We start from the raw sequence: 17,357 nt of genomic DNA, 5'->3' as shown, positions 1-17,357 counted from the left end.
TGCCTATTATTTATTCAGGGCCAGATGCATAAAAGGGTTTTGCCCATTCTGTGTCTATGGGAAAATGTGTTCATGCACATAACCCACAATCTCTTATCTTTTTAGGGTCTATTGAAAACCAAGACAGACCAACTATGTGCAGAGAATGAGCAGATTTCAATGGAACACTGCAGAACTCTACTCCAGCAGCTATTTATCCCCATTCAACAGAATATTTCAGGAGGGCGGTATTCCATGCCTGGCGGATACCAGCTTTTTCAGTCGGATCAAAAAATGATTACAGATAATTACAGAATGACCCCTGGGAAAGGAGTAAAGGTATGCAATATATCTGATCTAATATCACAAAGTCCAGTGAATGTGATCTCATTGTTGGTGCTGGATTTCACAGAATATATATAGGTGGACACCACCCGCTTATCAACAATCATTCTCGACCTTAAGTTTATTCAAAGACACACACTGTTTTCACAGTTTGTATCAGTTGGGGAAATCTAAACCACTACACCCGAGGAAGCTTGAATTGGATTAATCTTCAAAGTGTTATTAATCTTTCTGCACTGACAATGGACCAGATCTGATTGAATAAATCATTCCAACTTAATGTTAATTTTGGATATTGCCATTGTCACTAGCGCCACCTGATTTGTGCTGCTGAATCCATTAATACGATCTTTGGAAGAAATTCTGTAAAAAAAGGGCAGTTTTATCTTCAAGTCCAAACTTAATACAGATCTCTGGGCATGCAAATAGTTTACTCGTACTGGTTCTCATCACTAAGAAATTATGTGCTTCCATGAAGCTTGACTGAGAAAGGAACCACCTTACTAAGTTTGAAAGGAAGCTACAAGTTACAAAGCCCAACAAATACTAATAGTAGCACCATCAAAGTTCTATCTTCCAAGGAGACCTATAAAGGATTTAATTGCTTCTTAGTAAATAAGGTTGATTACTACAATGAGGTATTTTGGCCAGCAGTAAACCCTTCAGTCTAGGAAAGCCAAAGGTATAGCGTGTCATAGAAGCCCCTGTCTTGGTCTCATTCAGGTAGTTGCTAAGACGGACGTTTTCAAGGAATCTTTATGCAGATTTCTAAGCTGCAACACAGATGTTGTTTACCTTGGTGATTCATCACTGGTGCACCCACTCCAAAAAAGCGAATTTGAATTTTTTGTGCCTTTTGTTATCCAGCCAGTTGGGTTTTTGACTATGTCATCTGACCTTTGTCAGTGCAGAAGATGGAGCAATGTCAATTATGCCTGAGTGTATGACCCAGGTGAAATTTATGTGAGGCTTTCATGCCACTTTCCATTTGGAGTTGAGATGTTTCTGCATTTTTACAGTCTAATAAAGTCTTTTTTTAAATGTGTTGTGACCACTAGAAACACACCTTCCCTACCCGTGCCCTATTTCACTTATTTTAATGGGTTGGGCTTTTTGACCTGTGCATGCCCCTGTTTTCAGGTAACAAATGGCAGTGTGACATCCCTTTTTAGGTCTCGCTGAGCCAGCGCATGCGCTGCTCTGCAAGAAATTTAGTGAGTGGCTTTTGAAAGTGCTACCACAGGCTTTTCCTGGCCTCAAGCTTGCGTTCACGCGAACGTGCATGCGCGCAGCCGCCATGTGGGTTTCTGTCAAGGCTCATAAAGCCTTGCGTGCCTCTCTCCGCCTTGCTTGCTTGCACTTCAATTCCCTCCCCGTCCCCTACCACAGATCGCGTCACTCTGCTGGCCTCCATTCCCCCCCACCCCGCCTCTCTATACTGCGGCATGCCACTCTCTCCTTTTCTCTGTTTAACCTTTTGCTCCTTATTCTTCTTTCTATCTTTATTTCTGGTTTTTCTTTCATAGACTTTCTCTCATACCGCTTTTCCTTCTCTCTAATGACTCACGTTCTTACTCTTCCACAAATCGATAAACCAGTCAAATAGATACTGTTTTTCACATTCATAAACATGATATTCATATCGAGTTCCATTAAACAACGCGGGGGAAAATTCTAATTTCCTATTTTTTAAGATGTAAGCATAAGAGCAAACGTGTTTAACTCACGTGCAGGAAAATAATGCAGTTTCATCGATTTTCACTCCAAATACATTTCCCGTTTTTTGCCACTGACTCGAGTCCGTACTCCTTCCCACTACTCTCACCCGTTTGTAGCAGGGTCGAAAGGCACCAGGGGCTTGCAGCCAGAACATGATTCCCAGCACCTTCCAATACCACACTGCATTCCCAGCAGTGACACTGACCTTGTCCCAAAACGCTCAAGACATTTCAATCTCTCTGTTCACTGAGTCGACATGCTGCACATTGTGTTTAATGATGCACAGCATTTAATGCACTGGAGGGAAGGTTACTCGGCGACGGCTTGAGAGCCACCAAGCTCAACGAACTCACTTTTTTTTTAATTCAATATTTACATTTCATATAATTTGAAGTGTGTGCTATGTGCACCTTTATTAAACACTGTAGGTAAAATAATTGCACAATTTCATAAAAGAGCGACGAGTGATTCGATAGAAACTTGCCTCCACGCCCCTCGCGTTATGATTTCCTAATGTGACAGCTGAGACATTAGTCATCTTTCAAATCCTTAAAACTGACAGAATAGTCACATCTGAGAAGGGGACGGGCTTCTGTCCCGGGCCTTTAATGGATTCAGATTACTGTTCAGAGGCTCGGAATATGCTTCATGCTAAGACTCTTATTTCCATAGAGAATGCCACGGTATCAACATTAAGCAATGCTGTTTAAAGATAGGCTTGTCACTTTAATTGATCTTGAGTCACTGCTTCCACTGTCAGAGCTGTCTGTCTACTTAGCCATAATCCTCATTACTTTGATTGACTCTCTGAATCAGGGGGCTGGCCTGGCTTTGCCTTCCCGAAGTCGTAATGGGAAATTGGAAGGGACACGTTCAGGGGCGCTAATCTTCATGGGAGATCGAATCCTCGGGCCAAGGGACTTGTTTTCTTGAGAGCTAAACTGTGACCGTCCACCAGGATGCTGGTCCTGCACAATACTTTCTATAGTGAAGAATATGTTGTATTTATTTATGCAGTTATTCGCCTCACACCCAACTGTTGATGGTGCACGGTGCCCTTAGACGATTTCAAACTTCCTGTCTCTTAAGGTTACCTTTCATCCTCTGAGTATGCTTTTGACTGATGGTGCCTTATGCAAGTGTTGCTTTACTCTGTCGTCATACACATCTTGTGTGCTTGTACGCTGGTTATTTGTAAACGCCCATTGGGCTCAAAGGGCTTCAGCTCCCCCCTCCCGTCGTGTGGCAGCCCAGGCTAAGTCAGCTTCCCGGGCACACACACAGCCGCACCCGAGTACTTCACAGGTCTTTAAGACCATTTGCCTGTTAATGAGGCTTTGTTGTGTTTTTCATGCCTTCCTAGAGCCCCTCCATCCCCTTCGGCCTATTGCTGGGAGAATTAGCCCCCCCGACATTTTTTCTTAGCTGCATTCTTCCCTTGGATCATGTTACTAATGACAGCGCAGTCGCTTGGCTTTCACTTTTGTGGTCGCGTTTTATTTTTTGTTTTTGTTCCTAAGTTTTAAGTTGCGTTCCTAGTTGGCAATTTCAAGTAGCATATAACAGCGCCACCTACCGGCCACATGTCTCTGGTCGCTCCTAGCTGATTCACCCACTCAAGGTCAACTTTCAGGAAACAACAGTGAATATAGTTGGAAAAATGTGTCAGTTTTCAAGACTGTAATACACCTTTTGAGTCAACATTCCTTTAGAATATACCTGCCAAGGACTCCTTTCACAAGCTGGAAAGAGAAACTGACGGGCAAAATCTACAACGAGGTGGAAGCTCAAATTCCTTCTCCAGCTGGTAACAAGCACTTTAAGTTCTCTGTTTTTATTTATTTGCGATGCAGCCTCTTGATTTTTGTCGGCATTTTCAGATGGATTTACACAGCGCAATTAAAATACTAGGGAATCTAGTTGTTTCGTATCTGTAACCACCTCTTTGTGCGCGCACTTTGTATTCGCTCGTATATGGCAATTGTTAACACGTAGTTGAAAATACCACCATTAGGACACACTCATTGTTTGCTGGCTAAGCCTTCTTTCCTCATCTAACTCCTTACAAAACAAGCATTTGCAATGCAATAGGTCTCACATTTACGCAAGTTTGACCTATTGAGATTGCAAATAACAATGCCTTTTATTTTTGGTTTTAAAACATAAATAAACAAGCATTGGCATAGCCAATAGGTCTCGCATTTGAGACATTATAAGTGTTTAGTTAACCAGTACAATATCCTTGGTGCAACAACATCAACTGTTGCATAGCTAAACACTTATAAAGTCCCAAAGGCGAGACCTATTGGCTATGCCAATGCTTGTTATGCTATCTTCCTGGTTGGACCTTGTCTTCTGCTGCAGAACAAGAGCTCCATCAATCATATGAAAATTGTGATGTGTGTGGATGAGATACTTAAAGGCGTTTGTAGAGCAGCTCTCTTCCCTTTTACATGGAATTAGACCGCTCCAACATCCTGATCCCAAATCCTCTACTCTCCCAGGATTACTCGCTACTGTCCCAACATTGAGCGTTCCCTTTAGATAACCTTCAAAGACTGCAAATCTGAGAGCATCGGTAGGCTGAAGCAGAATTGATTTTAAGCTGCTGCAGGAGCAGCACAATTATTTCAGTTAAGATTTGTGTTTATGTGTGCTGTTAGCTAACACCTTTTTGTGACACTTGCAGAAACCACTGAAGACCATATGAAGAGGCATTTTATGTATAAAGTTAGTGGTTCTGTGACACGTTTGTTCTAGCAGTGACTTTTGACAGCATAGATAGCAAGGTGCTCAGGTATATCCAACAGAATACCATGGGTCCTACGGCTTTTGGAACAGTAGTAATTGACTCAACTGTAGTCTATTCTGTTAATTGTTTTTGAGATTTATTAAGAGGTGTGAGTTGGTTCTGTGTTATGCACTAGCATGCAGATAACTCAGCAGTTTATGCCTCCATTAAAATAACATGAAAGGGTAATCACCAGTATGAAGGCCTGAATGTCAGAAACAGACTTTAAGGGTGAAGGTGAACTGGTTTGAGGCCTCTGTTGATCTCACTGGACCAGCCACCAAGTCACTGTGGCATCAGCAATTTCGTGTCCACCAGCCCTTTGTTGAGCAACCCACCCAATAAAGAGTTTCCTGCCATGTTCCTGCCATGTTGGTGGGTCATTTTCACAAAAGCGCATGAAGCAGATATAGGTTTACTTCGGTGAAAATGCAGTGCTGGCTTGGATGCGAAGTCATGCAAGGCTAGTGCTTTTTTGTTTTCAAAAACGAATCCCCAAGACAAAGCTTTGCTTCTGAAAAAAAAAAAAATGTTTCTGATGCACTGGGAGTTTTCTCCTAGTTTGTGGAGACATTTGTGCTTTGGATGGCCTGCCCTACATAAGGTAGGCCTTGAGATGCTGGTGAGGCATTGGAACTGCTGCAGCTTATCCCAGTGATAGGTTTTTGACTGCAGAGTTGGCTCAGCTCCTGCCATCGAAAGCTCAGTGGTTCCCCTACCTCTAAATGAGGCATTGCAACCCAGATGTTGGAGGACAATTTTTAGCATATGCCCCGTTGCCGCAAACCGCAAAATGAGACCTTAAAACGTATCCTGAGCAAGTCAGATTATTGCAAGATAATCTCTTTACAATTACACTCAGGAAAGTTACAGGTATTGACATTTAAGTGCAATTACTTGGCCACTCGGTACCTAGATGAAGGCAGGCAGAGTTATAACTCTTAGGTGTCGTCACATTCTGTTACTCTCCAATTGTTTGTGGTATGGTATGATTAAACCAATGGCAGAAAATCCTTCGTATTAGTTAATTGTGCAATTAGTTTGTGGTGACAAGTCACTGAATCGATTTATTCCCACATTCCACGTCGAGTCCTGCCAATCTAGTTTAGGAGACATTGTTCTGCATTCTGTCCATCCATTGTTCTTTTTGCATTTGTCACCCTGAGTGGGATGGGTATGCCCAGACGTGGGTCCCGTGCTCTCCATGCCACTGGAGTCAAGCTATCCTGGCTGATGAGGGCTGAAAGCCCGAAACCGGTCCTAGGATGCTTGTTTCCAGTCCAGGGAGGACCTGGCCTGGCAGTTCGGGCTGGACTGATCCCATTGGGTGCAGGGTCAAGACTGATTTGCATATGGCTGGGTCCAAACTGTAATGGCATGGTGAGCAAAACAACGATGGATTTGGGCCCAGATCTCTATACCGGGGTGAATGTATGACATTGTTCTGCATTCTGTCCATCAATTGTTCTTTTTTCATTTGTCACCCCGAGGGCGACGGGTATGCCCAGACGTGGGTCCCGCGCTCTCCATGCCACTGGAGTCAAGCTATCCTGGCTGATGAGGGCTGAAAGTCCGAAACCGGTCCTAGGATGCTTGTTTCCAGTCCAGGGAGGACCTGGCCTGGCAGTTCGGGCTGGACTGTTCCCATTGGGCGCAGGGTCAAGACTGATTTGCATATGGCTGGGTCCAAACTGGAATGGCATGGTGAGCAGAAAAATGATGGATTTAGGCCCAGATCTCTGTACTGGGGTGAATGTATGACATTCTTTTGCATTCTGTCCATCAATTGTTCTTTTTGCATTTGTCACCCCGAGTGGGACGGGTATGCTCAGACGTGGGTCCCGTGCTCTTCATGCCACTGGAGTCAAGCTATCCTGGCTGATGAGGGCTGAAAGCCCGAAACCGGTCCTAGGATGTAAATGTAAATTGTAAATGTAAATTGATACTTGTATAGCGCACTACTCACCCGCAAGGGTCTCAAGGCGCTTGTACGAATACCGCTGTGGAACCCATCCTGGCTTACCCTGTGAGGCGTTCACTCCTGGGCACCCCCAAGGTGGAGGCCAGGCACCCTTAGCGTTGTGGGGGCCGTTGTGGAGATTAAGCAAGCTATTGCCCAGAGTTGCAGAGTGGGACTCCATGATTGGAATAGGCACCGAGGCCAGAATTATCAGGTCCGTGGAATTTTTTTTTTTTTAGCCCAAGACCCGCCGAGGCAGGGAATTGAACCCTGGTCCCGGGCCAGACCTTTGCATCAGGGTCTGCCGCTCTAACCATTGAGCCACACTTCTCCACAGATGCTTGCTTACAGTCCAGGGATGATCTAGGCTGGGAGTTCGGGCTTGACTGTTCCCATTGGGCACAGGGTCTAGACTGATTTGCATATGGCTGGGTCCAAACTGGAATGGCATGGTGAGCAAAAAAAACGATGGATTTGGGCCCAGATCTCTGTACTGGGGTGAATGTATGACATTGTTCTGCGTTCTGTCCATCAGTTCTTTTTGCATTTATCTAGGTTAGGAAGCAGAGGTATGGTATCGGGTAGCCAACCAGAAGTGGCTGCACAATCTAGGAGCAAGATCTCCATTATTGTCTAACTGGATCTTCGAAAGGCAGTAGTCGTCCATTTTTGGCACATATTATGTTACCCCCCACCTTTAAATCAGGCCCTACATGCTAGCACCACTACTTCAGTAATGTAGAACACTTTGAAAGGCTCATCGACAGAGAGAGCCAGGCTTACAATAACCCTGTGAACAGTTAAAGAAGCAAATAAAACAATTCCTCATGCAACATTCAAAATGTCACCCTAGTGTTTTACTTAATATACCATTCTTTGTAATTGGTTAAGGCACTTTTGAGCTCCTGTGAAGCAGCCAGTTTTTGCAGCGCTGGAAAATGCATGTTCGAGGCATATGAGCTGCAGATTGTACACTTAGCATAGATCGCCATCTGGTGTTGGGCCCGGTTGTTTGCAGTTTGTTTTTCTTCTTGGACAGTCTTTGGAAGTCACGAGTTTGGTGACTCCTCCTTCGGTCCGTACTGCGCATGGGCTTCGGCTCCATTCACAGATAGTTTTTTTCCGCCATCGGGCTCGGATGTGATACTTCGTGCTCCGGCTTCGAACTTCTACGGTTCCAGCCTCGACGGAAAATCCTCGTCTCTTCGAGTTTCTTCATCATTATCTTCATCTCTCGAAGCGGCACTTTTCTCCATCCAGTACATCGGCACCGGCCTTCGGGCCCTCCTCGACTCCGGTCCCGGCCGATGGAAAGGACTCCGTTCAAAAAGTGCCCAAAATGTGGGTCTAAATTTCCCCACACCGACCTCCATCAGGTGTGTAATCTCTGCCTCTCTCCAGAACACGAGGCCAGAGACTGCCCCGCCTGTAAGTCTTTTCGATCGAAGAAAACCATCCGGGATCGAAAAGCTCGACGCACCATGGCGCACTCATCGTCTGCAGCTCCACCGGACATCTTCGGAGACGGCGCCGAAGCTTCGGGGCAAACACACACCGTGCAGGAAGAAGACGTCGTCAGCGCTTCCGAGGCCGACGACTCCGACGTGGAGGACATCACACCGGCGCAGCGGGCCGTGAGTACTGTGCCCCCTCCCACCCCCGCGCCCAAAACCAAAGAGACTCAGGTTACTCCCTCGCCTGCCGGCCTGGGCAAAACCAAGACCAAAGCTTCGATCACCCCACCTTCGGGCTCGGTGTCGAAGCATCCAAAGTCTCACGGCAGCTCGGGATCGAGCCAGCCGACGCCCGGTGCCGAAAAACAGCATCCGGCACCGAAGAAAGCAATATCCAGCTCGACTCCGAAGCCACCGGTGCCGAAGCCTGGACTCTTGGTGCCGACCAAACACAAACATAAATCTGTCGGCACCGACGCTCCGGCGCCGAAAACTCCTTCGACGCCGAAAAAACAGGAGGCCCCAAAAAAGCATGGCGCACACAAACCATCGAGGTCCTCGGTTCCGAAATCACCGGTGCCGACGGACGATTCGACGCCACTGGCTCTGTTTACACCAGACCCTCTACAAAAGACTCTGTCCAAAGATCCAAAGACTGGACTATTGACTTTAATTATCAAGAAAAGACGCCTTGATGCTCCGGCTCCTCCTCCACCACCCAAACGGAAGGACTCTGCTACTTCTCCCCTCAGAGTGCCCTCCCCACTACCACCTCCCCTACCTCCTCCACCTCCTCCACCCCCTCCCCCTCCCAGGTCTCCGCCACCTTTACCTCACTACTCTCCGGCCCCGTCCCCAGATCCGGACGACGGGGACCCGGACAATTATCCGGCGGACGCCCCAATGGATCCCACTCCACCAGGGACCCCAGACCCGTGGGAGGATTACAATAACCCTGATGTACCCGATATTCCTCAGGACGACCTATACCCATCCAGGCCGTCTCCTCCAGAGGACTCCTTAGGGTTCCATCATTTAGTGCAGAGAGCAGCACACTACCATGGGGTGGACATGCACACTGAACCAGTGGAAGACGACTTCTTACTGGATACATTCGACATACAGGACAAATCCACCTCTATCTTACCCATGCTTAAGGGTGTCACCAAGCATGCCGCAGAGGTGTTCAAAGACCCTGTCAGGGCCAGGGTACTAAACCCTAGAATAGAGAAAAAGTATAAGGCGGCACCCACAGACCCTGCATACATTAAGGGCCCTGCTCCCTTAGATTCCCTAGTTGTCTCTACAGCTAGAAAGCGGGCTAACTCCCAGTCCTCAGGAGAAGCCCCACCGCCAGACAAGGAATCCAAACTCCTAGACGCGTCTGGCAAGCGCACCGCCTCTCAAGCTGCAAACATGTGGCGCATTGCAAACACACAAGCGCTACTTGCGCGCTATGACAGAGCACACTACGATGAACTTGAGGCTCTTATGCAGCACCTCCCCGAGAAACACAAGCGTAGGGCTCATGAGCTAATACAGGAGGGTAAACTCATTACAAACACCTCCATTAAGTGTGCCCTCGATGCAGCCGACACTGCTTCTAGAGCCATAAATACCAGTGTCCTGCTTCGTCGCCATGCCTGGCTCAGGATCTCAGGGTTTAAGCCTGAAGTCCAGGCGTCCATACTCAATCACCCCTTTGACCAACAAACGCTCTTTGGGCCCAAGGTAGACGAAGCGTTGGAAAAGATGAAAAAGGACACAGACACAGCAAAGTCTATGGGGGCACTCCAAACACAAGCGTCTAAACGTTCCTTTCGACGCTCCTCCTTTCGTGGCACAGGCAGAGGCTTCTCCACCGATAACACCTCTACCTCCTACAAATCCCCTCCTCAAAATACCTTTTCAAAGGGCAACCAAAGGGGTGGTTACAGAGGCAACAACAATAAGGGCAGGGGCAAAACTAACAACACCCGTTCTGCCACCCCGCCCACACAATGACTTCCCTCCGCTCCCCCCAGACCATTCCACTCCGGTCGGGGGCAGACTACAAAATTTTATCCACGCATGGGAGTCCATAACATCGGACAAATGGGTGACCCAAATCATTCGGTCAGGGTACTGTCTCGAGCTAACATCTACCCCACCCAATATCCCACCAAGGCACCGCCCAATGTCTCAAGAACATTCCACACTGCTCAAACAGGAGGTACTCTCCCTCCTCCAAAAACACGCTATAGAGCAGGTCCCCATCAATCAGCAAAATCTAGGGGTTTACTCCCTATATTTCCTAATACCAAAGAAAGACGGGACCCTCAGGCCCATTCTGGACCTCCGGCCTCTAAATGCCTACATACATTCAGACCATTTCCATATGGTCACCCTACAACAAGTCCTCCCGCTCCTCTGTCAAGGAGACTTTCTCACAACATTGGATCTGAAAGACGCATACTTTCACATTCCAATACACCCCTCTCACAGGAAATACCTCAGGTTCGTGGTGGACGGGCAACATTACCAATTCACGGTTCTCCCCTTCGGGGTCACCACCGCACCACGGGTGTTTACCAAATGCCTAGCGGTAGTAGCAGCACACCTCAGACGTCAACACATTCACGTCTTCCCTTACTTAGACGACTGGCTGATAAAAGCCGCGTCTTACCATCAATGCGTGCAGCACACAAACAGCACCATCCAACTGCTCCACCAGCTAGGCTTCACGGTGAACTACCAAAAGTCCCACCTCATACCATCTCACACAAAGCAATACCTCGGGGCCACTATAGACACCTCCAAAGGTATTGCCTATCCAAACACAGCCAGAATCACAAGCATTCAAGCCTTACACAAAACATTCCTTCCCCAACACTCTCTTCCAGCAAGAGTGTTCATGAAGCTCATAGGAATGATGGCGTCTTGCATCTTTATAGTGCCCCATGCAAGACTACACATGCGTCCACTTCAAGAGTGCCTAGCACAACAGTGGAACCAGGCCCAGGGTCAGCTGACGGATCTGGTGTTGGTGGACGGCCGCACACATCACTCTCTGCAGTGGTGGAACACCACAAACCTTTCCAAGGGGCGGCCGTTCCTGGACCCGGTTCCTCAGGTGATTCTAACAGCGGACGCATCGCTCTCCGGCTGGGGAGCGCACCTCCTACACCTCACAATGCAAGGTCTATGGACGCCACAGCAAAAATTGCTCCACATCAACCATCTGGAGCTCTTGGCGATCTTCCTAGCCCTAAAATCTTTCCAAAAACAGATTTCGGGCAAAGCAGTCCTCATTCGCACAGACAACATGACTGCAATGTATTATATCCAAAAACAGGGGGGGACACACTCTCCCCAGCTCTCCCGCTTAGCCCAGAGCATATGGAGATGGGCAATTCCCCAAAACATCTTTCTCCTGGCACAGCACGTTCCAGGCGTACAAAACACCATGGCAGATCTGCTCAGCAGACAAACGCAACAACTACACGAATGGGAACTGCATCCGCAAGTTCTTCAACCATTCTTCCAACAGTGGGGGCATCCTCAGATAGACCTCTTCGCCACCCACGAAAACAAAAAATGCCCAAGCTTCGCCGCCAGATACCCACACCCATTGTCCAAGGGCAATGCGATATGGATGAACTGGTCAGGCAGATTTGCATACGCCTTTCCACCTCTCCCACTAATTCCATTAGTGGTCAGGAAGCTACAACAGCACTCCCTCACACTCATTCTGGTAGCTCCGACGTGGGCCAGGCAGCCGTGGTACACCACGCTACTACAACTATCAGTGGTACCACATCAAAAACTGCACCTATCCCCATGCCTCCTAACCCAGAACCATGGAGAAATCAGGCACCCGGACCCAGCTCAGCTCAACCTGGCGATCTGGCTCCTGAAATCCTAGAATTCGGATACCTTAACCTTCCCCCTGATTGCATGAACATCATCATGGAAGCCAGACGTCCTACCACTAGAGCATGTTATGCCGCAAAGTGGAAAAGATTTGTTATTTACTGCCGTAACAATACAATCAACCCTTTAGATGCATCCATACAGCACATCATATGCTATCTGCTCCATCTTCACAGGTGTAACCTGGCATATTCATCCATACGCCTACACCTAGCAGCGATCGCTGCTTATCTACAAAACAGACAGCATTTATCTCTCTTCAGAGTGCCCGCTATTAAAGCCTTCATGGAAGGCCTTAAACGAGTAATTCCTCCCAGGGCACCACCTTCCCCTGTATGGAACCTAAATTTAGTTCTTACACGACTAATGGGTCCGCCCTTCGAACCAATGCATAAATGCGAGCTACAGTTTCTCACCTGGAAAACAGCTTTTCTCGTAGCTATCACTTCCCTTAGAAGGGTTGGTGAAATACAAGCGTTCACTATACAAGAACCCTTCATACAAATACATCACAGCAAGGTCATACTTCGCACAAATCCGAAGTTCCTGCCCAAGGTCATTTCCCCCTTTCATCTCAATCAATCGGTGGAATTACCTGTCTTCTTCTCGCAACCTCAATCTGTTGCAGAAAGAGCCTTACACACACTCGATGTAAAAAGGGCCTTGCTATACTACATACAAAGAACGCAACCCTTCAGGAAGACTAAACAATTGTTCGTCTCCTTCTCTCCACCACATAAAGGCAACCCCATTTCTAAATCAGGGATAGCTAGGTGGATTGTAAAATGCATACAGATTTGCTACCAAAAGGCTAAAAGAACATTATCTGTTCCGCCTAAAGCCCATTCTACAAGAAAGTTAGGGGCTTCTATGGCCTTTCTAGGGAATATACCCTTAGATGACATCTGCAAAGCAGCCACATGGTCTACACCGCACACCTTCACAAAACATTACTGTGTAGATGTGCATTCCAAGCAGCAAGCTAGAGTGGGCCAGGCTGTACTAAAGACACTATTTCAAACCACTGCAACGGATACCGGTGGTCGCCGCTAGGGTTGGGTACTGCTATATAATCTATGCTAAGTGTACAATCTGCAGCTCATATGCCTCGAACGGAATATGCTACTTACCAGTATGCATCTGTTCTTGGCATGTAGAGCTGCAGAGTTGTACACGCCCACCCGCCTCCCCGGCTACCTGTATCCGTTCCAGTACATCTTATTTAGATACTACACACATGGGTTTCTCACTGTGATTACCAAGCTCCATCATTTCCCGGTTGGCGAAAAACAATCTGAGGATGGAGCCGAAGCCCATGCGCAGTACGGACCGAAGGAGGAGTCACCAAACTCGTGACTTCCAAAGACTGTCCAAGAAGAAAAACAAACTGCAAACATCCGGGCCCAACACCAGATGGCGATCTATGCTAAGTGTACAACTCTGCAGCTCTACATGCCAAGAACAGATGCATACTGGTAAGTAGCATATTCCTTTCAGTGTCTCAAATAAGTCATGCAGTTCAGGTTCCTTTAAACAGGAGATCTTTGTGAGTGATTTCTCTAAACATTCAGTACTGGATCATTACAGAAAAGTAATATATTTCTATCTTGGTCATATGTAAACTTTATGTAATTATAACTTCCTTCTAGCTTGACTTTCTAGCAATACATCAGACACAAAACGTTAGACTTCAGGGAATAACATTATGTTCGAGGCATATGAGCTGCAGATTATACACTGTGCATAGATCACCATCTGGTGTTGGGCCCGGATGTTTGCAGTTTGTTTTTCTTTTTGGACAATGTTTGGAAGTCACGAGTTCGGTGACTCCTCCTTCGGTCCGTACTGCGCATGGGCTTCGGCTCCATCCTCAGATTGTTTTTTTCCGCCATCGGGCTCGGATGTTACCTTCTAGTTCGACCTTCGACGAAAATCCTCGACCATCGAGATCTTCAGACATCAGCTTCGATATCTCTCTTCGGCACTTCTTCGATTCCAGACATCGGCAGCGGCCTTCGGGCCTACCTCGACTCCGGTCTCGGCCGATGGAAAGGACTCCCTTCAAGAAGTGCCCAAAATGTGGGTCTAAATTTCCCCACACTGACCTCCAACAGGTGTGCAACCTCTGCCTCTCTCCCGAACACGAGGCCCGAGACTGCCCCGCCTGCAAGTCTTTTCGATCGAAAAAGACGATTCGGGATCGACGAGCTCGACGCACCATGGCGCACTCATCGACCTCGGCTCCACTGGACATCTTCGGAGACGACACCGAAGCTTCGGGGCAGCAGCACACAGAACAGGAAGACGACATCGTCAGCGCTTCGGAGGCCGACGACTCTGACATGGAGGAGATCACACCGGCGCAGAGGGTCGTGAGTACTCAACCCCCTCCCACTCCCACGCCCAAACCCAAAGAGACTCCGGTTACACCTTCGCCTCCGGGCCTGGGCAAAACCAAACATCACGCTTCCATCACCCCACCTTCGGGCCCGAAGAAGAGGCAGCATACGTCTCCCGGCGGCTCGGGCTCGAGCCAGCCTGTTTGCGACGCCGAAAAACACCCTTTGGCGCCGAAAAAAGTCACGCCAAGCTCCGTTCCGAAGCAATCGGTGTCGAAACCTGGCCTTTCGGTGCCGACCAAACATAAGCCCCTCGGCACCGAAGCTCCGGCGCCGAAGCCTGCTTCGGCACCAAACAAAAAACCTGAGGCCCCGAGAAAACACGGCGCCGACCATCCAAAGAAGCCGTTGGCTCCGAAAACATCGGCACCGACAGATGAATCGGTGCCGGAAGAGCTATTCACGCCCGATCCTTTTCAAAAGACTTTAACAAAGGATCCAAACACTGGACATTTGACTTTGTCTTCAAGAAAGAGACATTTGGACAAGCCAGCTCCTCTTCCACCTCCAAAGCGGAAGGACTCTGCCACATCTCCCTTCAGAGTGCCCTCCTCACCACTTCTGCCTCCTCTATCTCCTCCACCTGCTCCTCCTCCACCTCCACCTCCTCCACCTCCACCCCCACCTTCTCCACCCTTGCCTCGATCCCTCACTCCGTCTCCAGACCCTGATGACCAAGGGGATCCATACTATGACCCTACAGATGCCCCACAGGACCCTAGTCCTCCAGGCACGCCAGACCCATGGGAGGATTACCATAATCCGGATGTCCCGGATATGCCTCAGGAGGATCTTTATCCCTCCAGGCCTTCTCCCCCAGAGGACTCCCTAGGGTTCCACCACTTGTTGCAACGGGCGGCACACTACCATGGGGTGGAGCTACATAGTGAGCCAGTTGAGGAAGACTTCCTGATTGATACCTTTGACATCGCAGATAAATCTACGGCCATATTGCCCATGCTTAAAGGGGTCACTAAACATGCGGCAGAAGTGTTCAAAGACCCAGTCAGAGCGAGGGTCTTAAATCCTAGGATAGAGAAAAAATACAAGGCAGCCCCCACAGATCCTGCATACATTAAGGGACCTGCGCCCCTAGACTCCTTGGTGGTCTCCACAGCTAGGAAACGCTCTAAGTCAAAGAGTGAGTACTACTGCCCCTACCCCAACCCCACCAAAACCGAAGGCACTGGTCAAGACTCCACCTATTGGGCCCAGTCGCGACCGAAAACATCCTTCAGAAGCCCCGCCTCCAGGCTCGGGTCCGAAGAAAAGGGACAAGCCTTCCGGTAGCTCGGGACCGAGCAAACCTCATATAATTGTCCCGACAGCACCTTCGGCACCGAAGCCAAAGGAACACTCGTCTCCGAAATTGGCTCCAACGCCTTCCGGCTCGAAACCAACCACGAAACCAAAATCCGTGGATAAGCCGACTTTGAACTTGTCCAAGCCTAAAGATCCTGCTTCGGCTCTGAAACAAACATCCTCGGAACCGAAAGAAAAGCCTAAGTACTCCCGTACGCCTCCTAAGGCTAAAGGCTATAAAAATCAACCACAGCCACGCTCGGAACCGAAAAAAACGGTACCGAAGGCGGTTCCCCAAGGAACAAGAACTTTTTCACCCAGATCCTATCGATCCTACGCAGAAAAAGATTTATATAAACCCAAAAACAGGACATGTCACGGCTGTGCCATGTAAAAAAAGGAAGTTGGACACAGCACCTGCTCCTCCACCTCCAGTAAAGGAGAAGGACTGTGCCACATCACCTATGCCTCCTTCTTTTCCTATACTTCTTTCTGACCCACTTCCCCTACCTAAATCACCCTTACCTCTAACTTCTCCACCACATACACCACAAGATGATGATGATGATGATGACCTAGGAGGTAGGGACCCAAATGACCCTTTCACAGATCCAGATGACCCACCACAAGATGGTTGGGAATATCCTATCCCAACAGATCTACCAGACCTCCCAAGCCCACAGCTCCCTCAAAACCATCTCCCCCAGATGATAACATTGGGTTTGGACAGTTGTTAAATAGGGCTGCAGTTTATCATGGTGTCACAATGCACACACACGCACCGGACGAGGACTTCCTCTTAGATACATTTGAAAAATCCCAAAAGTCAGTGCAAATATTACCAATGATCAAGGGAGTCATTAAGCATGCCCCTGAAGTGTTTAAAGATCCCGAACGTGCCATGATTCTTAACCCTAGAATAGACAAAAAATATAGACCTGTCCCTGAAGATCCTACTTACATCAAGGGACAGTTGCCTTTGGATTCACTAGTAGTTTCCAACGCTAGAAAGCGTGCCAACTCCCAGACCTCCGGGGATGCGCCACCCCCTGATAAAGAATCCAAATTGCTAGAAGCTTCTGACAAAAGGGTAGCAGCGCAAGCAGCCAATCACTGGCGTATCGCCAACACACAAGCACTGTTGGCAAGATATGATAGGGCCCATTATGATCAACTGGAAACTCTATTACAGCATTTGCCTGACCAGTATAAAACACAGGCAAATGATCTTATCCAAGAGGGCAAACTGATTTCCAATGCGTCAATTAAATGTGCACTTGATGCAGCAGACACTGCCTCTAGATCAATCAACATCAGTGTACTCCTTAGACGTCATGCCTGGCTGCGCATCTCAGGCTTTAAGCAGGAGGTCCAGACTACCATACTCAACCAGCCGTTCAACCAAGAACAACTTTTTGGACTGGCTGTAGACATGGCACTTGAGAAAATGAAGAAGGATACTTAGACTGCCAAGTCCATGGGAGCGTTACAATCTC

General features: G+C 48.1%; 1 protein-coding gene across 2 annotated transcripts in view; it reads left to right on the top strand.

The window, feature by feature from the left end:
• Window positions 1-17,357, top strand: part of LOC146784479 (guanylate-binding protein 1-like) — a 140,351-nt gene that overhangs the window by 78,749 nt on the left and 44,245 nt on the right. For both annotated transcript variants that reach the window (XM_085633279.1, XM_085633280.1), the window contains exon 9: window positions 106-318. In XM_085633279.1, coding sequence (XP_085489405.1) covers window positions 106-318 — 213 coding nt within the window. The remainder of the gene's footprint in view (window positions 1-105; window positions 319-17,357) is intronic.

Source organism: Triturus cristatus, chromosome 11 (genome assembly GCF_964204655.1).
Source record: "Triturus cristatus chromosome 11, aTriCri1.1, whole genome shotgun sequence".
Lineage (NCBI taxonomy): Eukaryota > Metazoa > Chordata > Amphibia > Caudata > Salamandridae > Triturus > Triturus cristatus.
This window is presented reverse-complemented; position numbering and strand designations above follow the sequence as displayed.